The 25,441-nt window shown below is 49.9% G+C and overlaps 1 protein-coding gene across 1 annotated transcript in view; it reads left to right on the plus strand.

The window, feature by feature from the left end:
* Positions 1 to 6: 6 nt before the first annotated feature.
* Positions 7 to 25,441, plus strand: part of Ptprg (protein tyrosine phosphatase, receptor type G) — a 703,518-nt gene continuing 678,083 nt past the window's right edge. Inside the window, exon 1 of the mRNA XM_004631705.3 lies at positions 7 to 289. Within this exon, the coding sequence (XP_004631762.1) occupies positions 205 to 289 (85 nt within the window). The 5' untranslated portion in view covers positions 7 to 204. The remainder of the gene's footprint in view (positions 290 to 25,441) is intronic.

Consider the following 25,441-nt stretch of genomic DNA (forward strand, 5'->3'; position numbering starts at 1 on the left):
GCTCGCCCGCAGCGTGGCTCTGCCGCCCCGGCACTTTCGGAGGTTTTCCGCGGGGCGCGGCGGCTCCCCGGCCCTGGGGGCTGAGCCGGCCGTGCGGCGGGCGAGCCGGAGAGCGCCCGGGCTTGGCGGAGGCTCGCGCGGAAGCGAGAACTTACTCAACAAGTTTACCCCTTGCTTTCCGCTTTTCGATGTGCGTTTTCGGACATGCGGAGGTTACTGGAACCGTGTTGGTGGATTTTGTTCCTGAAAATCACCAGTTCTGTGCTCCATTATGTCGTGTGCTTCCCGGGTGAGTGCCGGCCGCCAGAGGACGCGGCCCGGCCCCCGCGCGCGGGGCTGCGGAGTTGTTGCGGGGTGCGGAGCCGGGGCGCCTGGCGAGGGACCCCGGCGAGGGTGGAGGGAGGAGGACGGGCAGCCCTGGCGCTGGCGGTCTTGCGGGAGGCCGGGGTCGGGAGCGTGGAAGCGGGGGCCGGCCGGCGAGAAGGGTCGGGGTCCCGGGCTCTGCTGGCGCGCTGAGGTGGGGGCCTGTGGGAGCTGGAGTCCGGAGAATGGGGACTTGTTTGACCGATCTGGCGCGGACCGGAGAGCTGGAGTTGGGAGGCGCTCCGGGAGACGGGGGCCGTGGAGAAGATGCTTCTGTGGGTTCCGGGGGTGCGAGGTACTCCCTGGCAGGGAATGGAGGGGCTCGGGGCCAGAGGTGGGGTTGCTTCGCAGCTGTCCGACCCTGGGGGAGGGCGAGTGGGGGCTGCCAGCCGGAGACTGGCGGTGTAGGATCGGGCTGTGCGGAGCTCCGGCGTTCGGGTCTCCGGGTCGGGGCTCCTCTGCCACCGAGCTCCAGCTGGGGCGCAGGCTACGCCTCGGTGCAGGCGCGAGGGCTGGACGCTGTGGGAGGGCAGGGGCCGGGGTCGCGGGCGGGTGGCGGGTCGGTGTCGGTAGGTGCTGCGCACTAGGGCGGGTTATTTATTTATTTTTCGTGTCTCGCGCCTTGCATACCTTTCTTTGCCCTTTCTCAGGCTGTTCGCGATCCGCTGCCTGCTGGCCAGGCTAAGACAGGAACAGTATTGGCCGTTGAGGACAATAATAAATCACTGCCCGTAGCAGCGTTCAGCTCCGCGACCTCCACCCCCGCCCCCAGCCGCCAGACAGCCTCCCCCACCCCGGGGGCAGAGGCCGGGCGCCTTCGCTGTCCCTTCCAGCAGCGCCCCCAACTCCCTCGGAGCTGTTGAGCTGTCTTCCTAGGGATGGAGGCCACGTCCTCTGCCCCAGCCAGAGAAACGGGGCGCCTCGCCTTTCGTCTAATGCTCCCTAGGGATAGAGGATACCCCGTTTTTCTGCCTTCTCATTCACCAGTTTCTGGACTCTTGGAGGTGGGGGTTATCTGAATCTGGAGACAGACCGTGCCCAGATGTTAGGTGTTCTGGCTCTCCCTATGTAACAGCTGGCTGTCGCCGGGCGGCTTGACGGGCTGCTTTTGGTGCAGCGGGTCCATCAGACCTGTTATGCGCCCCACAGCACGGTGCGGGCGCCCTTGCTGCCCTCAGCAACCCGCTCCAGGGAGCTGGGCAGCGGTTGCCCCCCTTGGCGGGATCAGGAGCAGCCTCGAGGGGAAAGGACCGGCTTTCCTTCTGCGCTCCCCTTTCCTCCTGCGGATCCTCCTGCCCCCGAGGCGCGCGGAGCGCCCACCACCGTCCAGCAGCCCAGCTCTGAGGCCCAGGGAGGATATGCGGCCGCCGGCACCCAGGCGTTTGCTCTCAGGGTCCGGGCTCTGCGCGAGTAGGAGCCGTGGGGCATCTCCCCTGAGAAATCGCTACCCCCTGCCCTGGAGACCACTGCCCAGTGTGTGTGCTGACCACGTCCCCTCGCAGCGATCAGGGTCTTTACCACCACGTACGTGGGGGCCGAGGGGGAGCAGGTGCGCCCAGTCGCTCTTCAGAGGGGCCACGCGTTAATGGGGGCGCGCGCGGGGTGGGGTGGGGGGACAAATTTCCAATTCCATTTCGTTCCCTTCTCTGGGGTGCAGCCAGGATACCCACCTCGGTTTTCTTTTTCTTGGTGTCTGAGGATGCCTGAAATGCAAAATGGGACTGCCAGGGATGCCACCTGGGGGCTTGGACCATTTTTATCATTTTCATCTTTTTTTTCTTGAATGCTTACGCTGCGAGGCAAATGGCTCTTACCCTCGTCCTACAACCGAGGGTGTTGGAAAGTGAAGGGGCAGAGAGTGGTGGGCGAGGAAAACCGACGATTTGGCTGGAAAGACAAGTGTAGCCTGAGCAGACGCATTGGCTTTTGGAGGCCGGTGAAGTTGAAATGTCACTGCTGAGACAGACGCCGGCTTTCGGGTTTCCAAGGCTGCCGCGACGCCGCTGGACCTCAGGGGGCGCCCCGGAGCTGCTAGGGAGGCCTGCCGCCTCCCAGGCTGGCCTCTGCCACTGGCTCCTCCGAGGGCCCCTGCCATGCCCCTTGGAGCCAGGCTGTGGGACATCTCCCCTGAGAAATCGCTACCCCCTGCGCTCCTGCACAGCCCCGAACAGGGTGGGGGGCCTAGTTCATGGGACTCCCCTTTCCGGTCTGAGGGAGCGTTGGATGCTTTTAGGGATGTGACACCAGGGATCAACATGCTTCTGCTTTTGAGTTAGGATCTTACTTTTGAGGTCTTAACCCCAAACCCACCTTCCTGGTTCTGTTTTTGCTCAGAATCGAACCGACTTTTTAGTTGCTTTTGGTTTCCAGTGCCTGTTCAGGATCCAGGGTCCTTTACATCCTTCTACATCTTAAAAAAATTATTATGGAAAAACTATGAAGATAAAAGAATGTCACAAACCCCACATTTACCTCCTACCTACTCTCAAGATTGTCAGCTTAGTCTGTCTTCATCTTTCCCTTCTTGGCCTCTGCAAAACATTTTAAAGTACATTCTACATATAGTTCATCTGTTGGCTTTCTGGGTCTCTAATCACTGAGAATCTAATTGCATCTGACATGATGTAAAATGTTACATGAAAAGGTTAACCTCCTTGTATTTTACATTGTCTGTTTAGCACACATTCTTAAAAAAAAAATTTCTCATCTCTCTGGCTCTCCGTGCGAAACTTCTCTTTAGTTCTGAGACATGCAGCGCTGGTGTTTTGTATTGTGCTCGCGTTAGGTCTGGGGGGCTGCGGGCCGAGGCTCTGCCGGCCGGGCCACTTCAGCTTCCTCTCTGGTGGTGTCGGAGTCCCAGCGACTACCGCTGATGGCCATGATCGGGCTCCTTCCCAGCTGCCTTCTGTATTTCTTGTGCACACATGTTAGTCCTGATGGGCAGCCCTCATGGACCTCTGAGAACGGGCAACAGATAGTTCGCATTTGGAAGCCTGCAGTTGATTCTGAGAAATAGGTTGAGAGGTGAAAGAGCAGGTCACCTCTGCTCCAAGCGTCTTGTTTGAAAATGAGGATTTCCCCTCCGTTCTCTAAACTGTGTTCCTTTGCCATGGTCGCGGAATAAAGTGTTTAATTTCCCTGCTAAACAGCATTCATTGGTAGAGGAGGAATGATGTTAGAAGACGAATGCAAGCAGGAAGGTTGTGGTCCCCAGAGGGAGAAAGGCCTGCTGCTGGCAGGAAATGAAGGACGCCTGCCACCCTGTAACGAAGCGTGGAGGATGTCCCTTTTTGCAGGAAATACATGAAGCTCTCCAGGGGACGCTGGCCATTTAATGCAGCAGGACAAAACCAAAAGCCTTTCAAGTTTGTTCCTAGTCTTCTGAAAAACTCCCAAGATGGCAGAGTATCACATGTTACAGTCATGCCCCAGTGCACGGGAACTTCGCTGTCATCTATGTAGCATAGTTGAAAGTCCCTTAGAATGATAGTTGTGGAGCCCCTTCTCCCTCCTCGCCACCCCTTCCCACTTCTCCAGCAACTTCTCAGCTAGAGCAACTGTGGGTATGGTCGTGAGCCTTAGGCAGGTGCGGAGAGCTGGGCAGGTATTGCTGGTGAGTTGCTGCTCCAGTGTGCCCCCCACACTTAGTTTTTAATTTTCGTTTCCACTCGGGTTTACTCGTAGTATGTGAGACAATGTGGTGTCATTTAAAAAAAATTTTTTTTTAAATGTATTTTGTTGTTACAGGGTCTCACTATGCAGCTTGGACTTGTGGTGATCCTCCTGTTGTCAGCCTCCCTAGTGCTGGGATTATAGGCGTGTACCACTATGCCTGGACTCTGGCCAGCTGAGGCTGCCCTGGGTGTCCGGGACCAAACCTCAGTCCCTGAGCTTGCCTGAGCAGGCGCTTTAGTCTGCTGAGTTATCTCGCTGTTTGCAGTATCAGTTCTAAGCATGAGAAAAGCGATTGTCATATTGGTGTGCATGTGGAATAGGGAGATTACTAATAATTTTGATCAACACATCCTGAGGCATTTTTCTTGTGACCTTGTTGTATAACCTAGAGTTTATAGAAAACATAGACAGCATCCACAGCTCCTGTGGAAGGGTGCAATGCCCAGCAGGAACCTTAGTGGGCTGTGGGTACAGGGTGACCGCTGTGCAGTGACGTGAAGGGGGAAAAGGCTGGGCACCTAATAATGCCCTGGAAACCGAGGAGGAGGGCCTTGGTCCTCGTTCTCCACTCCTAGCAGATGTAGGTTGAGCTTGTCATTACTGGAGAGGTGAGGGAGGGACTCGGAGATGGGACACAAGCCACGGAGAGCCGGTTCTTGCTCAGAATTTGGCAGCTGTCATGGAGCTTGTCCCAGAGCAGCACAGCCTGGGCACATCAGGCCCAGGTTGGCTGAACACACTTTACTCCCTCAGCAAACATTTTCCAAGGATGAAAAGGTCAAATACCTCCATTTCTCTTGCTGAGCAATGGGGGTGACCATGTTGCCTGCAGAGATCTGAATCCAGGACTGTGGCCCTGGTCTAGGCACTCAGAAAATCAAATACCCAGCTTTAAACAAAGATGCACTCTGGTAGGAACTTCAGTTTGACTTAGTTTTGGTATAGTGTCTACGTGACATTGTAAGGACCCCCCGCCCCACCAAAAAGAGATCCCCTGAGGACTGGGAAGGTAGCTGCGGGGGTCGCCCAGGTAGGGGCTCTGGCTTCCATTTCCAGCATCAGAAGCAAACAAAGTACCACCCCCCACCTGATGTACATTCAGAAAGTGTATTTGTTTCCCCACTGTTCTCCCTACAGTTCTTGCGTCCCAAGTGCTGAGAGCTGCAGAATTGGGAATCTCTTTAAAGATCAGAAAGTAGTCACGAGAGCCTGCCGGGATGCAGATGTGCAGGCAGGCCAGGTGGACCTGCGGTTTGCTCGTGATCCGACAGGTGTGTGTGCGTTGTAAGCCGTGCCTGCGCAGGAGCACTGGAAGCAGCTGCAGGGTTCCACGAGCCAGTGTCCTATCCTTTAGGGACACCTAGAGTTGGAGGGGCCTTTTCTCTTGGTATCATTTGTAGCAGATACTTTAGTGTTTGACAAAGATTTTAGGCAAGGTGAGATGGCCCGCCAGGCCTCTGCAGGTCCAAGGTTTCATTGACTACAGCACCTGCATTTAAAGAAATTTTTTATCTTAAAGTGCTGCTAGGGCTGGGTGGAAGGACAGCAGCAGAGCAGGTTCGTCATGCGCCTGGCTTGTCCTTGGAAAGCCCCTGAGTGCACAGGTTGTGTTATCCTTGTTTCTTGGCTTGCGTTGGAGGCAGCTCACACAGAATAAGAACTCTGATATCTATCAGTCAGCTTATGAGAGTCAGTGCACTGCTTGAGGTTGTCGATGCTTTTAGATTTTTTTTTTCTAAAGCAGGTTGCTATAGACAGTTATACAAAATATAGAGAAGGAAGCATTTGGCCTCTGGAGCCTTCTTGCATCTGCCATTATTGGCTGTACTGCTTTAGACATGTTGCTTAATCTCTCTTTTTTCCATTGTTAAAATAGGACACCGATGGTATCCCATCTCCTAAGGTTTTTATAAGGCTTGACTGAGAATGCAGGCAGGGACTTAGCACCATGCATGGTAAATAGTATGTCTCAACATATTTACCTTTTAAAATTTTTTTTCTTTGAGACGGTCTCACTGCGCTTAAGGCTGGTCTTGAGCTCACTAAGGTCTTGAAGTCACAGTGCCTGAGTGCTGGGATTACAGGCGTGTGCCACCATGCCTGGAGACTACCGTCCTTATTTTATGTCTGTTAAAGAGATCCAAGTAGCAGTATATGGGAAGAGGAAGGTGGAACTGATCAGGACAACTGCAGATATAAGCATCTTTTCATTGGTATAAGCAGTGGAAAAACCCACTGAGGATGCCAAGTATGGACTGGCGTGAGGACATCCCCAGGAAGTTTAGGAAAACACTATTTAATGTAATTTTTGTCTTTTTGGGACAGGGTCTCTCTGTGCAGTTTAGACTGGCCTTGAGCTCACTTGGTAGCCCAGGCTGGTCTCAACTCATAACTGTTCTCTTGCCTCAGCCTCCTGAGTGCTGGGATTACAAGCATGTCCCACCACACCTTGCTAAAACTTCAATCTCTATTCAAAGAACTTGGTGAAGTTGGCAAGACCTCCTCGTGCACATTGCCCCTGCCTTGTCACTTTAAGATGGGAAAAGGCCTGCAGGCTTCCAGTGTGCCACAGGAGTTTTCCACATCCTTGTGTGTAAACGGTCACCTGGTCCTGGCCCCTGAGATGCTGATTCCTCTCCTTGGGCTCCATGGCCTTCATGGAAACCAAGAGAAGGTGGCTGTGTTCCCTCACTGTCACTGTCAGGCTCAGTTTGGTGCTGCTGATGGGAGCCAGCTCCAGGCGTGTGCTTGCCTCTTGCCCCCGTGTGACACCCGAGTGCCCTTGTGTCTGGCATTCGAGTCTTCCCAGATTCAGCCCCACAGCGTGCAGGAGCCAGCGAGACTCATGCCCTCGGGTCCAGCACCTGCCCCCTCGTACCTCTTTGTTTTTTGCAACCTGAAATCAGCGGATGTTTTTCTGGCCAAAACAACAAAATATAATTTTAAACTCTACTCAGTTTAGCTATTTTTGGGGAGTGGCAAAGTGACACCATTGCCTGCTGACGTCTAGCAACTGAAAAACAAGAGAAGAAAGCATAGTTCACGGAAGACGTAGCACTTCGCATGTGGGAAACTAGGACGGCTGGTCTTATTTCTGGGCCTGCCGCGCTGTCTTCCGGAGGTGCGGGCAAGCGGGCTGGCTAATGCGGTGGGTATGCTTTTGAGGAATGTGTCTCAAGTTGCGTTGTGAGTCCGCCCAGTTCTTCATGCCCCTGTGGCCTCATGAATTCTGCAGTGTGTTGAAGCCAGACCCATCAATCTGGAATAATTTGGGAAGGCTATGTAGCCAGTAGCAGGTCGCCAAGCAGAAAAGCCGAGTCCAGATTGGCGGGTACGCATTGTGGAGTTCAAGGATGTTGTCTAAATGTTTAAAGTATTGTTGAGAGCATCTCTTGGCCGAGCCTTTGGCAGTGGTGGCGGCTTACGGGGTACTGAACCTGCCACCTTGCTCAGAGCAGCATTCCCAGCAGGGTCTTACTAAGTTGGCAGTTGTCCAGGTTAGACTTCCGCTTGTGACCTTCCTGCTTTAGGATTATAGGCCGGGGTTGTCATGCCCAGCTGCAATTTTTATATCCACTTTTATAAGCGTTCCACTTTTCTAGATGTATTTCTTTTTGTCTGTTTGAGACAGCGTCTCCTTATGTAGTTCAGGCTGGCTTTGGGCTCCCTTTGTAGCCCAAGCTGGTCTCTTAACTTGGCAAGGATCCTCCTGCCTCAGCCTCCCAAGTGGTGGGATTACAGGCATGGACCATCACGCCAGGCTTCCAGATATATTTCTCTTCAGTATGGCTTAGAACCAGTAGTAGTCTAGTCTTAGTACAGTTGCTGGTAGCTGGGTTTCTTGGGGCAAGTTTCCCAGTATCTTGTGGAAATGGAATTTAGTGGGGCTCAAGTGTCCTTGCTGTACATGTACTGTACTTCTTAGATAGAGGCCAACATAGGGCCCCAGAGACTTATGCTGAAATTGTTGGCTAACTAGCCATTCCCTTGGGCAAAGGAAACTCAGTTTTTAAATCTGTACAATGGGTACAGTGGCTAAAGTAGCTCACCCTCACCAACTACTTGTCCTGGTGTAGATTCTGTGGTTGTGTGTTTTGCATACCCGATCCTCCTTGGTTCTCCCTACTTTGGGATGAGGAAAGTAAAGATAGAAGAGGCCATCCGTCCTCTCACGGCACCTGGGCAGTAGGTGGGAGTGGCTGCTCTCAGTTTCCCTAGTCATTTCTCGGAGTTATTATGAATTTAAGGTACTTGCTCTTTGAACATAGTGTGGATGTGGTTTTTCCTAATTATCCAAGAAAACCAGTGAAAAGACAGGTCCAGCAGTCTGCCTTTCACTTTCTTACTTTCCTGCATAAGCAAGTTCCATAAGCATTGGGTGAAAGAGGGATGTCTTCTTGGATTTGCTACAATTAAATAAGGAAGTAATGCAATTAGCATAGAATTTTATTTGGTTACACTGAGGAGTTAACCTTTCAGCAAATTACTTTAGCTTCTGAATAAACTGATAATAACTTTGGATAGAGTCTGAATGTGTTGGTGGTGAGGTTTTTTGGTTTTTGTTTTGTTTCTTTTTTTTTTAATTCAAAGTAGTCTAAATCAACTTGGTTTGTAATTTGAGCACATCTGTTTGGGGCGTGGACTACAGGTACTGGATAATCCTGTAGTATTTTATTATCCTGTATATCATCTGAGTGTGGGCTGTAGCCTCTGAATCACGCATGACTTCAGGAGATCTGAGGGAGTTGTGTTTGGGAAGAGATGATTGGAGTTCTAGATTTTTCCTCAGGGTTGAAATCCTTTGCTGGGAGCTGGCTGACCGACTGTGATATCTTGTGTGAGACTCCTGATTTCTCCGGGGTTCTTTTCTTTCTCTCTTTTTTTTTTTTTTTTTTTATTTATTGTGTGTGTGGCCAGTTCAGCCCACCAGGGGGCGGGGCTGGCTGGTATGTGGTGCTGGGGGATTGAACCGCGGTCCCTGTGCTTTGCTTAGCTTAGCTTGTTCTAAGTAGGGGCTTTAGACCACTGAGCCATCTCACCAGCCCCGGGTTCTTTTCTTTACTCTCTATTAAAATAGCTTCTACAATTCATTTGGAAGTTTAGAGACTGCCAGTTCCACAGCTGACTGATTTGGGGCAGCAAATCATTTGGGGAACAAATGCCCATATTTTGATTGGTGTGATGTATCTCTGGTTACTTGTTTGCCTATGAATTTGCTTCCCACAGTACTAAGAATCTGCTAAGAACCCTTGGACCATTTTTTGCTATGGACTATTTCTGGAGGGTAGTAAGCAAGGTGCTCAGAAGACCTTTGTTAATGGAATTACCTGTTGGCCATCATTATTATTTTTGTTTTCATTGCTGTTATTATTTTTAGCATTACTAGGGACCAAGCCCAAGATTTTCACTCTGCACTACAACCCCAGCCCTTTAAAAATTTAAAAAAAAAAAAAAATTAGAATATGGAAGTATAAAAGAAATAAATGTTTAGATGTGGTTTTATGCAGAATCTTCCGTGCTGTGCTTGGACTCTTGCAGTCCTCTTGTCTCAGCTTCCTGGAGTGCTAGGATTACAAGTGTGGACCACCATGCTTATTTTAATTTAATTTAATTTAATTTTTTTGGTATTTAGTACAGGGTCTGCAGGGTCTCCCCATGTAGATCAGACTTGTAGTGATCCTTCTGTTTGGAGCCTCCCAAGCACTGGGATTACAGGTGTGCACCACCATGCTCAATCTCAGTTGCCATCTCAGCACGCCCTGGGGGCAGGGCCAGCCTGCATGCTGGGGATGGAACCCTGGCCGCTGTGCTCTGCCTAAGCAAGAGCTTTAGTCTGCTGAGCCATCTGGCCAGCGTTCATTTTATTATTATTATTATTATTATTATTATTGTTATTATTTGTACTGGGATTGTAATTTGAGCACATCTGTTTGCGGCGTGGACTACAGGTACTTGATAATCCTGTGGTATTTTATTATCCTGTATATCATCTGAGTGTGGGCTGTAGCCTCTGAATCACGCATGACTTCAGGAGATCTGAGGGAGTTGTGTTCGGGAAGAGATGACTGGAGTTCTAGATTTTTCTAGAAACACTTACATCACTGAGCTATAATCCCCGGCCCCACCATGCTCATTCTACAAACTCACTGATTCAGTTCTGCAGATACTTACTGAGCACCTCTGGGACAAGTGGCGAGAGAGTGTTTTTCAGGAAGGGTATGATTTCTGGTTTGGGCAGCATTTTTCCCCGAGTAGCATTTTTGTTATTGTGGTGAAATGTGTGTAGCAAAGCCAATTCTGGGCGTAGCAGAGGCTGTGGGAGACCCGAGGGGCGGGGCCAGAGGTCTCCTGGGCAATGACCTCTGAGCTCCTCTGTGAGCACAAGAAGGGGTTGCTGAGGATGACGGTCACACAGCTTTGTGCTGGGAAGACGGCATATGCTACAGCAGGTCGAAAGGCAACAGCAGCTGGTAATGTTGCCAACGGGGAAGGTCACGGGGCAGCAGCATCTCAGCAGAGTTGCAGACCAAGGCGGCTGTCAGAGGGCTTCGTCCTGTCTGCTGTCCTCCCACAGGACATGAGCCCTCTTTTTCAGTCTTAATTTCACCATTAGAATCAAGATGATAATTCCTGAATAATTGCATGGGATTATACATGTTGCAACCCCCAAGTACTACTTTTCCAGCCACGTTTTTCTTTTTCAATATTTGGAATTGAACTCAGGAGTGCTGAACTGCTGAGCTACAGCCCTAACCCCTTTGATTATTTTAAGGCAGGATCTGTCCAAGTTGCCCAGGCTGGCCCTGGAGTTGCAGTCTTCCTGCCTCAGCCTCCCAAGTAGCTGGGATTATAGGCACATGCTGTCGCTGTTTCTTTTTGCTGTACTGGAGATTGAAACTTTTGCACTGAGCTAAAAAATATCTTGAGACAAGAGTCACACTGTATACTGCTAAACTGCCTAAGCGGAAGTCCTCCTGCCTCTGTCTCTCCCCGCGTGCTGAGGTTATGTTGTGTACCACCACCAGGCCATAGTTATTTCTGTTTATACAAATATGCAACCTCATTTCTGCTGAAATCCAGGTAGAAGAATAGAGATTTGGAACCCAACAAAGTTAGGGGGACGGCTGTAAAAACTAACAGGGTTTCTGATTGGCATGAAGAGAACAGTCTGTCTAAAATGAGAGCAGAGGCTAGTTCTGGGTCTAGTGTGTTATTCTAGGAAAGAGATGTGGAAGAAGGACCATGTTCAGATGGTACGGAGCTCTACAGGGTTATCTCGTTCACTGGTACTATTTGGTCAGACTGGCCTTAAAAGGAAAGTTTGAGTGAAAAATTGGGCATTGTTACGGTGGAATGGTAGTTCCTGCCTGTAACCCCAGCATTTGGGGATGTAGAGGTAGGAGGACTGCAAGTGCAAGTCTAGCCCGGGCAGTTGAGAGAGATCCTATCAGAAAATAAAGGGGCAGAGGATGTACCTCAGTGCCAGAGTCGTGGCAGGACTCAAGCCCCAGTACTGCAAACATGCACACGAAAAGGCATGTCCCACTGGAGCCACCAACAAGTGTTTCTGAGCACCTGCAGTGCGCCAGGCACCGTTGAAGGCACTGGGGGGATAGTGGTGACCAGAACAGGTGGATGCTCCTGGGTTTTGTAGAAAGATGGGGAGGTTCTGGGGCCTTGGGCCTGTGTTCTTGCTTGGTGACTGCAGCAAGGTGGAAATAAATAGCAGCTGCCTCCGTTGGGCCGCACACCTGGCCCCCAGTGGTTATTTACAACACTCAGCTGGTCCCTGGAGAGTTTGCAGCCCCATAGAGATGGTTTCTACCTGAGCGAGACTATTTTGATGCTCGTTTGGGGCTGTGTATTGCCTGGATCAATCATACATGCACGTATGCATCTGTGTGCACGCGCATGGTACACGCATATTTGGCTGACGCGGCTTGCTTTCTGTCGGTGTGGAGAACTGGAAGCTGAGCTGGGTTTCTACTAACCTGAATCGTAGCCATCCAGCTCTGCAGACAGCCTGCTGCTTGAGTATTTCCCAGCAATGTATTGAATTCTATTGGTGATCTAGTTTGTTAGTCTGATTAATTAAGAACAGTGATCTGAAAAATCTTGTAGGATTTAAGGATTAGGTCCTTCGGTCACTTTCTTGGTATCAAACCCCAAGATAGGGGTGACCTGGCAGATGAGGGAAAGGCCATGATCCAGAGAGATTGGAGGTGGTGAACCTGTCGCATGCCTGTTGTTTTCTGTTAAGACCAAAGATGTTAATGTATGAGTTGTTTTTCTCAACTGGAACCTCAGTATTTGGGTTTAATTGCAGTGTTGGTGCTTTGTGATATTAAGTGGGTTCTGGGTTGCAGTTTGGGTACTTGGTCCCTAAAAGGTCTGTCATCACTGATAGGGATTAATATTGCATTTGTCATATTGGGTCTGTTGTTGCTTCATTTTTTTCACAGGATGTTCTCAACCCCTAGCTTTTGCAAATGTTTCTAATAAATAGCAGTATCATATCTCAGGTCTTCCAGTAACAGCGGAAGAAAGCCTGAACTATTTAGGTTGTTTTTTTGGTTTTGTTTTGTTTTGCAGCACTGGGATTGAACCTGGGGCCTTCACAGTTGAGTTATGGCCCCAGTCCATTTTGTCTTTTATCTGAGGCAGGGTCCTGTTGAGTCATTAAGGAGATCCTCCAACCTCAGGCTCCTGCAGTGCTAGGGTTACAGGTGTGTAGCACGGCTCTCTACTCACGTAAGGGTTTGAAGAAATCAGAGTGTAAGATCGGTAGGTTCTGCTAAAGGAAGCTAGTGGGAAGTGGATAGTTCTTTCAAGTGCACAGGTGCTGAGAAAATCTTTACTAACTTTTAGTAAAGCCCTGTACTGACTTCAGCTGGTTAGCTTCATTGGTCTTCTCATCTTTAAACTGGGGTTAAATGTCAACTTTCTAGAGTCCTCGTGAATTAAATGAAATGTGTGTGCGATTCACCAGAGATGTCTTAGGCACCCAGAGTGTTAGAAATGGTACCCTTTTATCCCTTGGATTTTCCTGGCAGGTTTTGCGGTGTGGTTCAGGCTGGCCCTGAACTCACTGGGTAGCCTAGGCTGGCCTCAAGCTTGTGTCAACCCAACCTGCCTCAGCCTCTGATGTGTTGGGATTACAGAGGTGCACCGCTGTGCTTGGCTAAGTGACCCTGTTTTTAATCACTGTTGCTCAAGAGAGATGGCTCAGATGCTTGCTCGAATATTCTCTGAACACCATGCAGCCTTGTAAAGAGGTGGGCAAGCTGGAGATCTGGGGGAGCAGAGACCCCATAGCTAGTGAGGTCACACAGCCACAGTTCCAAAGAACTTTCTGGAAGCCAGCATGCTCCCTTCTCTGCTTAAGACTCACATCACTGCTCAGGGACATTTTGATTGGTGGAGAAGTAGCACATGTGGCCATTGTTTTAGACAGATTTCTGTCACTGTGACACAATAACAGTCTATTAACCCATAAGGCTGAGAGGCTTATGGCTCATGATTCTGTCCAAGGTCACTTGGCCCTGTCACTTTGGCCTTTGGCAAGGCAGTAAGGTAGGTGGGTGTACAGGGTAGGGGTCTGTTCGCCTCCTGGAACTTGGGAAACAAGGGTCTGGGGTTGCAGTGTCGCCTTTAACGGCTCACTTCTAGTTTCCTTTTCCCCACTAGCTCTACCCTACCATCTAGCACTAAAGACTGGTGCTGAAACTTTTATTTATTTATTTATTTTGGCGTAACCGGGGATTGAACTCAGGCCCTTGTGCTTGCCAGGCAAGCACTTATTTTCCTGAGCTGTCTCCGCGGCCTTTGATGAAGTGTTCACAACTTAGGCCTTTGGGGGACAAACTTTAGCCCCAGTTAAGGTTTATGTGGTACACTCCACCTTGAAGGACTATGTTTGTAGGCATAGATTCACAAACACTGCTTGAGGAGGTTTTTGTCAGGAAAACTGCCCTCTATGAAGCACGTGCCTTGGTGTGGCTCCATGTAACAGCGCCCATCACAGCCCCCAAAGTCCACATGAGCAAGGACACATGGCAGAGAGTCAGCAGCACGTGTCTTCTTTCTGCCTCTGTGTTCTTTTGCAGTCTCTCAACGGACGTATATGTCCGTTGAAAAAAGGTTGCCATTTGAACCTGGCGTCCCCCACAGTCAGTGCCCCAGCAGACATTACTAATCGATTGCAGGGCTCTGGGCTGTGAAAGCTGAACAAGATCTTAGAATCCTTTGCAAGACAAGGGCTGTGAGAGGGCTTTGGTGCCACCTTGGTGCTGTTCTAGGAAAGGTTCACCAGCCTTCAAAAATAGCATAATCATAAGAATATCCGAAAGGCTTTACAGCCTTGCAAATAGGTGTGTTGGCACGTAGGTAGTTGAGGGTTTTCTGGCCCGTGAAATTGATTTGGTTTTATATGTAATTCGCATTTGTTTATTCACAGAAGAAAGAACCCAGGCTCTCGACGGTGGTTACATCACATGCTACTTGGTGAGATCCACTAAGGGAGGCCCAGACATCTAAAATTGCTTTCTTGGGCTGGTGAGATGGCTCAGTGGTCTAAAGCACCTACTTAGAACAATCTCAGCAAAGCACAGAGACCGCGGTTCAATCCCCCAGCACCACATGCCAGCTAGCCCCGCCCCCTGGTGGGCTGAGCTGGCCACACACACACACACACACAAATAAATAAAATTAAAAAATAAATAAATAAAAAATAAAATTGCTTTCTTATTTTTTCTGTCTTCAAAGCCCAGAGGTTTTGCATCAGATTGTGGCGCTTGTAGGACTGTTTGTATTCCGGAGTGACACCTTTCTGCATTCTTAGCTATTTAAGTCAGTGCTAAGTATGGGCTTAGTGACAGCAGTTTTTAAAACTGTGACTGACTTAATGGATCCCTTTCCTCTGTTGTTTATACCTGGTAAAATATCCTGTGTTTACTCTGAATAAATTTGTTACATTCTGGGTGGCTTATTTCTCCAAATTGGAATGATGAGCGTTGTTTTTGTAAGGAAATTGCAGAGTAGGGTTGAAAAGCGAAAGGAGCGAGTGTGGTTGGCAGTGAGGATGATACGAATGTTGTCTCGGCGCTTGGCGCGTGCCTTGTCCTGAGTGGTTTCAAGTAATGGCCTTTTCCTGGTTCTTACTGCCATAAATTAAAAGGCGGCAGTGCAGCCCCCGCGCTGGGCTGTGTGTGTGCTGTACATGTCCCGTTCGTGTGCGCTGTGTTTTTCACACACAGCACTTGTCTGGAGCACACAGTCCAGTCTTATCTCTCGTTTCCACGTGCGCCTGTCAGCTCCGCAGTGCCCGGTGTGACACTGCTGGCCTTTTCTCCCTTCCTGTGTCCTTGAGACTCTTGGCTTTGCCAGGAGCTTTGCTGGAGAGCATCGCTCCTGCTGTCATCCGGTGTCACCTGGTGTGCTCGGCTTCTGAGTGTTGTGAGCTTGTTCACACGTCAGTGGCGCAGGGTGGCGGGGCAAGGTGGTCTGAGGAATAATGGCCTCGCCCAGGCCCGAGGTCCTGAGGCCATTATTATTGTAATGCTCGTCCAGCGAGTAGCAAGCAGAGGTCCTGTTGCTCTCCTCCTGGGTTCCTGCAGTGTGGAACTTCGGAGGCGGTAGGCAGACCAGCCCTGCTTCCGCGGCAGTGCAGAGGCAGTGGCGGGCATTCTCACGGGGCTCCAGCACAGCCGTCTGCAGAGCAGAGGTGGCCTTGGAGAGCCTCAGAGGCTGCCCAGGCCCCCTGAAGACCCTTGAGCACAGTGCTAGGGCAGGGCAGCTCTCGCTCCCGCCCTCCTGCTGGGGGAGACGCTTTCCTTCTTAGCGTACAGCATCTCCACCTTTGCATTTGCTTTCGCAGGCGTTTTGTTTCATCAAAGTCTAAGGTGCCATTTTTAGTGGGTAGCCGAGCTCGTGCGGAATCCGGGCTCCAAACTCCAGGTCATTACCAGTGGCCCAGGGCTCAGTATGGCTGTGGCTTCACTTTGTGGGATCGGGTGGTGCTTTCTGCCTCTGGTTAGCAGAGGCGTCCATGCCTGCTCACAGGAGGGTCAGCTCCTGGCTTCAGCGTAATCTTACTGTGCTTGATTCCTTCCTGTGGAGTACAGACTGCACACGCTCACTGCCTGGCATCTCAGGAAGATTAGTGTCCAAAACCCCTTCACCCCCACCGGGACCTGGAAGTTCACAGGCGCTCAGGCCCTTAAATAAAGTGCTCCAATATTTGCATGTACGCTTTACCTACCCGCCCATATATTTTCAATCATCTTAGATACTTATGTTACCTAATAAAATGTAAATAATATGTAAATCATGGTGATATTGTATTATTTAGGGAATCATACAAGAGAAAAAAAGGTTGTATACATGTTTAGTGCAGATATAAAAACACCTTTAGAACCCACAGAGCGGGACCCTGGGCTACCGAGGCCTGGCTGGCTGCTGTTGGAACACGCCGTGGAGTTTGCTGCGACGCCCTCGCGGTCCGGCTCTGGGGCCTGTGGTGCGGGCCGCAGGCGCTGTGCGGGCCAGAGGCGCAGCTGCTGGGCAGTGAGGCGAGAACAGCTGCGAAGGCCGGGCCCTGTTGGTGCTGCAGGCTGGCGCTGGGAACGCCTCCCTCTCGGGGTTGGCAGCGCGGGACACCTGCCCTTTGTTTGGTGCAGGAGATAAGAGTCTGGCTTTCACTTGAGTTCTTTTTATGAGGGATAAACGAGGATGTGGCAGGCTTCCAGCCAGGGTGCGGAAGGGGTGTGTGGGGTGCTGAGGCTGCTGGCAGGGCTGTGTTGGAACCCCAGGCGGCTTTGCAGAACAGCTGTGCCACCCACGGGGGAAGGGCAGTAAAAAGAGTTCTCTGGGGGGACCTCCCCCGTCCTTGGGGAGCCTGACTTCAGGGTGCCTTTGGCGGGGGCCACTGCTGGGGATTGAACCTAGGGTTTCTCACAGAGCCACATCTCAAGCCCCTTTTTATTTTGTACTTCAAAACAGGGTCACTAAGTAGCCCAAGCTGGGCTCAAACATGTGATCTTCCTGCCTCGGCCTCCCACACTGCTGGGATTACGGGTGGGTGCCACCACACTGGGTTTCCAAGTGGCTGCTGAAGGAGAGCAGTTCCCTGACCGCCTGTCCACAGGGAGTTCTGTCCACACACAGCTGAGCCTGGCCTCGTGCCTAGTTACCAGGGCAGGGCTTTTTTTGAGACCTCTGCTGTCGCCTGCACCTGCCTTGGGGACGGTTCCCAGCTCAGCGCATGATTTCCACTGTGATCTCTGAGCCCTGGGAAGAACCACCTCCCTTCTGATCGTGAAATCTGGGTGCAGAAATTCCTGCCTCTCCTTCCTGCAGGGGTCTACGCTGTGGCTGTCACAAGCCACCACATATTGAGAGCCCACTATGAGCAGGGCTTTGTAAAATAAAACAGTTCGTGTGGGTGGTGGGAGGGTGCACTGAATGTGTGATTTCTCCTCATGTTTCCCAGACGTGCAAGTAGAGGTTTTACTGAGTTAAAGGAATTTAGTGTCAGATACCTGTGAGGCTGCTGGAAGGGGGCTTCCAGCTCCAGAGCCCGCGGCCGCCTTTCTACCAGCGTGGCGCTTCTATTCATGCATAGAAACCTGCAGATGTTTTGTGAACTGCACTTAATTTACTGAACTTGGAATACTTTAATACTGAAAGGCCATGTGATTAGGGATTATAGGCTGACTTGGGCAATGTCTGTAATCTTTGCACTTGGTGACACTAACTAGGGTGCATGGCACAAGATCGAGTCTAAATATATATGTGTGTGTGTGTATGTGTATATATATTGATTTGGGGTTGGTGAAATGTGAGGATGCATTTTAAACTTAATAATGCACACAATAACAGGAAGGAGAACGCTTTTACTGTGTCTTATTTCTGTGGCTAAGAATCAAGTAGGAGAACTTGGTGATCGTTATTTTCTTCTGGCTATAGAAGCCCTGAAGCCTCTAGTTTCCTCCTGTAACAGGATATAATTATAACCTTTGTCTGCAGGGGGGCATGTTAGTGAGGTGCTCTGATTTGTGCCAAATTCTGGAAATTTTCAAGTACTGCAGTTACAGAACAGTAATGTGTTTTGATGGAGAGAGAAAATATTTGTGTTTCTTTCACTGCTGTGGTAGCCCGGAGCACAGCAAGTACAGATTTATGCCCCCTTTCTGCCTGCGAGGCTTGGGGCTTGGTCCATAGCAAGTGGTTTAGTGCATGATGTTTTTGGCATTTGTCTGTAGCCAAGGAAGCAACCAGGAAGGCATTTTTAACTTTTCCTTGGTGTGGGTACGGTTCATGTTTAATGGCTGGAGAGGTGGACATTGACTCTGAACCCACCTCAGGTGCTTGCAGGTGTAGCCCGGAGGAGGGATTATTGTGTTGTGAGCGGAGCCTTCAGTTCCCCCAGGGCAAGTTGCCAAGGTTTTTATTTTTTTCTTTGTTTCTTGCCACACCTGTTAATTAGTTGCCACACTAGTTAATCAGACTGCAAGTGTGAAAGCTGGGCGGAAGGTCAGACCGGTTGTGTTTCTCCAAGCACAAGGCCACTCTTGTTTCAGGAGCCCGCCCGCCTTCCTGGCAGCCTCCCACCCGCCCTGCTCCCTAACTCTGCCTGACGCGTTTCTGAGCACAGGCTGCGCCCAGCCAGCGCAGGGGGGTTGGTGCTCTGTGATGTTAGTTTTGTGCTTTCTGATTTACCAGCGTGTGGCCACAGTGCTGGGGGTGGGGGTAGAGCAGAGGACAAGCAGGGCCAGGGCACGTCCTGACCAGAGAATCCAGAGTGTGTCTTTGTCTTGGGAGTTGTTACATCTTTACTTTTTATTTTGTCTGGGAATGCTGCGTGCGTACTACATTCATACGTGCCATAAATCCAAGTTTCGTATCCCTCATCAGAGATGCTTGAGCCTGATAGTGTTTCAGGTTTGAGACAGTGTTAGGTTTTAGGATATTTGTGCGCATGTGTATATGTCTCTCTGCGTATGTGGCCCCGGGGTCTCGTCCACACTCCTCTCCTGGGCCTTCTCCAGAGCTGAAGGTGGCTTGGTGTGGCCTTTCTGAGGCACCTGTGTTGGGGCTGCAGCCTCTCACGTGCACACAGGTATGAAGCTTTCCACTCACGTCCCTGTCTTCAGGCTCCAAGGTTTCCTGTTTTGAGCTTCAGATTAGGGACGCTCAACCTGGGGGTAAGCAACGCAGGCTGTGTGGGCCACCGCCGGGCTGGCTGCACGCAGAGGCAGAGGCTGCCCTTTAGGAGGGAACAGAGATGGTGAGTGTGTGGGTGCACTTGGGAAGCTCTTTTTCCTTTGGTACTGGGGATCACACCCTGGGTGCTCCGCTGCTGCGCTACGTCTCCAGCTGTTGTTTTAGTGTTTAAGGCCAGGCCTTCTCACTGTCCAGGCTGGTCTCAGATTTTCGATTCTCTTCCCTCAGTCTCTTTAGTAGCGGGGGTTCCAGGCGTGTGCCTCTGTGCCTGGTAGAAGTGGCATGATTGGAACCGGGGGCATGGCATTGATCAGTGAGCCCGAAGTCGTCTTGCAATGGTGTGTGGGATTAGGGCTGAACTGATGGGCAGATTCTCGGGGCGTGTGGAGTGCTGGGGAAGGAAGGACGGCCAGGCCCAAAGCCTTGCCTTCTGGACACGTATTTGCTGTTAGCTACCGAGATAGTGCCCGAGCTGTCCAGTGGAGCGTTACAATTTTGACTAGCAGAAGCATCCTTTTAGACATGACTACAAGGAAAGGAACGAGCCCGAGACAAGTATTGGAGATCCCACGCATTTGAACTTAGCTTGGTAATATGGGGTTCTTACGATGTATGTGGGTTAGAGAAGTAAGGTCAAAGGTCCGTAAAACAGTTTGTATAGCTCTATAAAGCTGAAGATAATGAAATGTTGAAATATTGAATCTGATTCTATGTGTTTAGGAGAAATAGAAGAGAGGGGTTGCCTCATGGGGTGAAGGTGCTCTCAACTTCTGAGGCCAGGCTGGCGTTTTATGAGCATATCCGGAATATAGCAGTAGGTGAGTACAGGCTGTCATTAACTTGGGCAGGTGCTGGCCAGTGGGTGAGTGGGCTTCTGCCAAGGGAGAAGTCACAGGTTTCTGGACCTCCACCCAGGTTGCCTCCTGTCCTGACTGCTTGCTCGTGAAGCCATGTGTGGTTGAGTGCAGGGGGCCACTGCAGAGACTCGGGAGGCTTGGGAGCTGGTGGTGGAGGCGCTGCCCGGCCCCTGATGGCCAGGGCGGGCGCACAGACGTGGCTCCGCTGTGCCCAGAGGCTGTAAAATCATGCCGAGCAAGGCTCGGTGCCTTTCTCACAGTGGCCTGCAGACAGCCTGTAGTGTCTGCTCACTTCCCCAGGGAATAGTTTGGTGTCCCCTGTCCCTCATTTCTCCTTCACAAATTGAGGTAATGGTTCCTATCTTACAGAGTAGCTGTGTTGTTGGGTAGCTCCTTTAAAGATGGCTTGACAGTTAAACATATTCCAGGTCCTTCTTGCACGAAGAATTGGATAGGATAAGCCAAAAGGAGTGCTAAAACTTTATTTGAAAAATGAGGGGTGAAGGGGGGCAAGGAAAAAACTGGCTCTGCAGAGTGAACTTGGGCCAAACAAAGGAGGAAGGGGGAGGGGGGGAGTGGGTTCACCGAAAGTAAGAGACCTGGGGTGGGTTAGCATGAGAGTCACCGTAGCGGGCTGCTCCTGGTCTCCCTGATGCTGTCCACATTGAGAGCTCATGAGAGGTTCTATGTACCGGGTCCCGAGGACCATGTGTGCTGCCCTGGGATGGTGTGGTTGGCAGGTCCTGCCCAGGCCTCCACCCGGCTTTGTCACGCTCAGCCTCTTACATCATAGGAACTAGAAACAAGTGTGGCCCTGGTCCCTAGCATGCATGTGGCTGCTGTCCTATTTTATGATGCTCCTGCTGATCCTTCTGTCGCTCCAGCATCCCAGGAGTGTGTTACCATCAACATCTCTTGGCACTTGGGATTGTTAGTATCTGAATTATTTTTGGTTGATAAATTTTTCCTCTGTTCCCCAAAATACTTGGGGATTTTTGTTCATAGCACCCAAGCTAGTCTGTAGAAATAAATCCTCCACTATCTTGATCGAACTTTCTGGCAGCCGTGGAGCTCCAATCACTCCTAATTGGGAGTGCTACAAAGCCCAGGCTAGACTGTTCACCTCCCTTCACCTGGACTTGATGGTCTGAGCCAAGTGACACAAGAGCAGCGTTATCACTCCCAGTTCTTGCTCCCTGAATTTGCCAAGCTGCTCTGATCCTTGCCCTTTCCAAAGCTGGGTTATGTGGCTGTTGATTGCGTCCTTTTGTGATGTCCACGGTCCTTTCAACATGTTTTTTTCCCCCTGCCTATATGAACCAAGGGTTGATTTTGGTCATTTTCAAAGCGCCCCGGTATCAACCTAAGGTACACAAAAGAATAGGAAACTGGGCCTCGTGAAAGACTGAAACCTTCTAGCCTGACAGCTGAAATATATAGTTCTTTCAGACTGGTTGTGTGCCTATAGTTGTTTTTTGAGTTCATTTGTTTTGAGCCTTTTGTCTTCATGAACCCAAGGACTTTTATTTTGGTACTAAGGACGGCCTCTCTAGATGGTAACACTTAGCCTAACTGCTTCTCTTGATTTTACTTGTAAATTAGAATCCGGAGGATCTGTAAGGAAATGAGTAAAACTTAATTGAACAACATTTAGAGCCTGAATTAGGAGAAAAAAAAAAGTCCATAACGGTAAGGGGCTTACGGGGCCGAGATTGACGCGAGGCTGAGCTCATGCCTAATCTTGTCCGCCGGGTCTTTGCTGCTGGAGCGGAGGTCAGTAGAGAGCCGGCTGCCCTGGAGCCTTCCCCTTGGAGGACCCCGCGCCCGGGCGGTCCCCTTTTCTGGCATTGTTGGACAGCACGTGTTCTAACCTAAATTAAAATCAATAACAGGCAATTTCATTTGAAATAAAGTTTCGTTTTGTTGTTTGTGGTTTTTTCTTTTTTTCCCCAGAATTGGGGATTGAACTCAGGCCTTTGCGCTTGCCAGGAAAGCGTTTATTCTACTGAGCCATCTCCCTGGCCCTGTTTGCGTGCTGTTTTTCTTTCCTTTTCCCATTTCTGTCCAAAAACTGTTTTGGTGTAAGCCTGGCATAGATTTAAGGTCCGTTACCATCATCGATGTCTCTTTGCAACTGGGATTGTTAGTATCTGAATTATTTTTGTAGGCCCCCCCCCCGTGCACGCGCACCCACTCTCCTGTCCTCACCTTAACCCCTTGAATTATTTTGTTTCATAGATCGCAAGCAGCTGGCACGTTTGGGTTTGTGCGGCACGCGCTGAGGATGTTGTGGAAAAGTCCAGGACTCAGCTCTGCCCTGACTGATGGGACCCTAATTTGCCTTTCAACAAGCTCCCCTGGGATTGGTACCTGTTAGAACTTGAAGTCTCTGCATTGTGCATTTACTGTCTTGCTTTCCGGTTTTTTTTTTTTTTTTCTTCTGGATTGTTAATGTCACTAATATTCATTGTGGAAACTAGAGGATCCATAAAGGTGCACGGAGCACGATAGACGCCGTCTTTAATGTCCACGCGCAGTTGAAACCAATAACGTGCTGTTCTGTAGTCTTGTAGTGAGTTCCTGGTGCCTTCTAGAAACGTTGGTAGAACCATGTTGGGAACATCAAACATTTGTTCTTCAGCAGGAAACTTAATTCTTAGCAGATGAAAGATGAAGGTCGATGTTCTTTTTGTCATTGTCAGAAGATTCTCAGGGAAGGGGTCCTTTCTCTCAAACTTGCATCACTTTTTGGGTGTCTGCTATGTACTAGGTATGTCACGATAAGTCACCAGAGAGGATGGAAGTGAAGGCACTGACGGAGCTCTTGCCTCTTGGTGTGTATTTTTGGTGATGCCTTGAAGTACTTGAAATAAAGGAAATTACTAATTTGATTTGCTTTTTGCTTAGTTTTCTCCTTCATTTATTTTTGCCTTGTTTTGCTAATTTGGATTCTGAATTAATTGGCACTTTAATTGCTTTCATTAGGTGATACATTCCTCCGATTGAGTAGACCTTTCTCACCCCAAAATATTCAGGATTTGAAATGTAAGGTCAGAAAGGACAAGTTCTTCAGTGGGGAAATTTAAAAAAAAGAAAGAAAGAAAAGTGGTTGTCTTGGCAGCAAAAGCTTGCTAATTACACGATCAGTTGTAGTATCTATTTATGATGGAGGCTCTAGAGACCCAATTAGCAGGTCATGTTCTTGTAAGGTTTGGGATTGGACTCTGATGTGGCAAGAGAGGAGCGCCATCTCTAGGCTGGGGAATTGGCGAAGGTTTCAGAGCTCCTTGCCCCAAGTCCCCACTCTTTACTGATAGGAAACCAAAGCTTCACTGGTGCTTTTGCTCCTTGGATCCCCCAGTCTCAGAGTTGTCTTGCCTGCAGGGCCGACAGTGATGAAGAGTTTGTACTGTAGAGAAAGCTGGTGTCCTAGGAAGGAACTGACCCCAAGGAGGAAGCTAAGAAAGCTGTGACAGTCCACACGAGGCAGGCAGCGGGGCTGGAGGGTGCCGCTGCATCCCATTGTCTGGAATCCCTTTGTCTTGGGGCTAGCCTGCCCTGGAAGGATCTACCTGCTGCTTTGACTAATGTGATAAAGAAATGGTTAGCTATCATCTGGCCGCAGGGCTGCTATCTTCTCTGTAAGGCCATGTGTCACCCAGGTAGTTCTGTGCCCAGGTGTGTGTGTCTGTCTGCCTCCAGTCCTCTGGATGTAGAGCAGGGTGGAACTCACCTGGGACGTGCCAGGTGCAGCCAGGGACAAGGCCACTGAGGCGTCCCGGGCCACTGTTGCACGGACAGGAGAATCGGATTCCTTTTCATCTTACACAGGGCGGAAATTAAGAGTGACGCTGACTGAGGCACAGTCTTGCCGTCAGCTTATTCACAGCACTAATGGCCAGTATCACATTGTATTATTTTGTAAGAGAGAATTGTGGAAAACAATTAGCAGGGAGATCGCAGCCATCATTTGTTTCTTGGTCTTTAAATTTTGGAATAATTTCAGTTTTCCAATGAAGGTGCAAAAATCATACGAGGAATCCATGTCTTCTCTTCTGTCTAGATTCTCTAATAATAAAGTTTGATGTATTTGTTTTACCTTTTTCTCTGTACAAACATACAAAACTGCCTACTTGTATCACATGTGTGTTTTTCTGGGGAGCTTGAGAGTGTGTTGTAGACATTCATCCTGCACTCCAACAAAGTGTGTTTCTGCATTGAGGCTGTGTCCGCATGTCCCCCAGAGCCTTGTGTGGTCATGGGGGCTCTTTTCACAAGTGGCTGGATCAAGGGTGTGTGATGCTGAGATCAGGGGCGCAGTGCTAGGATTAAGGACGCCCGCTCTGGCGGACTGCACGGGGCAGAAGTCGGGCTGCTTCCGCCGGCTCTTGCTGCTGACGCTGCTGTGTGGCTTGCTGCCCTCCTCTTGTCGTCTGCTGTGAACTGTTTTCTCATCTGCGATGCCCCTCTGCTGTGCCACCCGGTCTTGGAGCCAGCCAGCCATGGACTGAAACCCCTGCAGACCGTGAGCCAAATAAACCTTCCCCCCCTTTTACTCTGGGTGTCGGTTATTTTGTCTTACCAACCAGAAAAAGGAACCAAGACATTCCTCAACAAGGAAATTTGTGGACAACCCACTCTCGGATCCCTTTCTGTCTCTCTCTCTCCAACAGAAGCTTTCTTTACCCCAATAAGTACATTCTGCTTTTAAAGGAAAAAAAAAATTGCGGGCTGGCGAGATAGCTCAGTGGACTAAGTGCCTGCTTTGGCAAGCATGGGGACCAGCGTTTGATTCCTGGTCTTGTATGTTGCACCCGCCCCACCCCCAGGTGCACTATTTTCTACCTTAGAGGAGGCTGAAAACAGGAGGATCAGTATGAGTCTAAGTTGTGTAGTGAGACCCTTTACCAAACACATAAAGGAAAAAAGAAAATTGCTTAATGCAAGTGTAACTGTGTGTGTGTTCTAATCACTAGGCTTTATTCACACTTAGTCATTACACACTAATGCCCTTTGTAGGAAAGCAACACTTGAGAGTGTTTCCTCCACTCCGGTACCCAGAGTCATAATCACACATTTCATTAGCTTGTCCTGCCTCCCTGGTCTTCTTAGACACTGTGTTCTCTCATGATCTCACCCTTTGGAGGGTACAAGCTGTTTATTCTGTAGAATCCCTTTACTTTGGTTTTGTTGGAGTTTCCCCATGATTTGAGCCAATGAGTACCCCTTTTTATTGCACTTGTGTGTCCTTTTTTTTTCAAAGGCTATGTAGAACTTACCTTAGCTCTTCTGATTTATACTTTCATTGGGGTGAGCAAGCTTTG

Source organism: Octodon degus, unplaced genomic scaffold, assembly GCF_000260255.1.
Source record: "Octodon degus isolate 3935 unplaced genomic scaffold, OctDeg1.0 scaffold00043, whole genome shotgun sequence".
NCBI classification, from domain to species: domain Eukaryota; kingdom Metazoa; phylum Chordata; class Mammalia; order Rodentia; family Octodontidae; genus Octodon; species Octodon degus.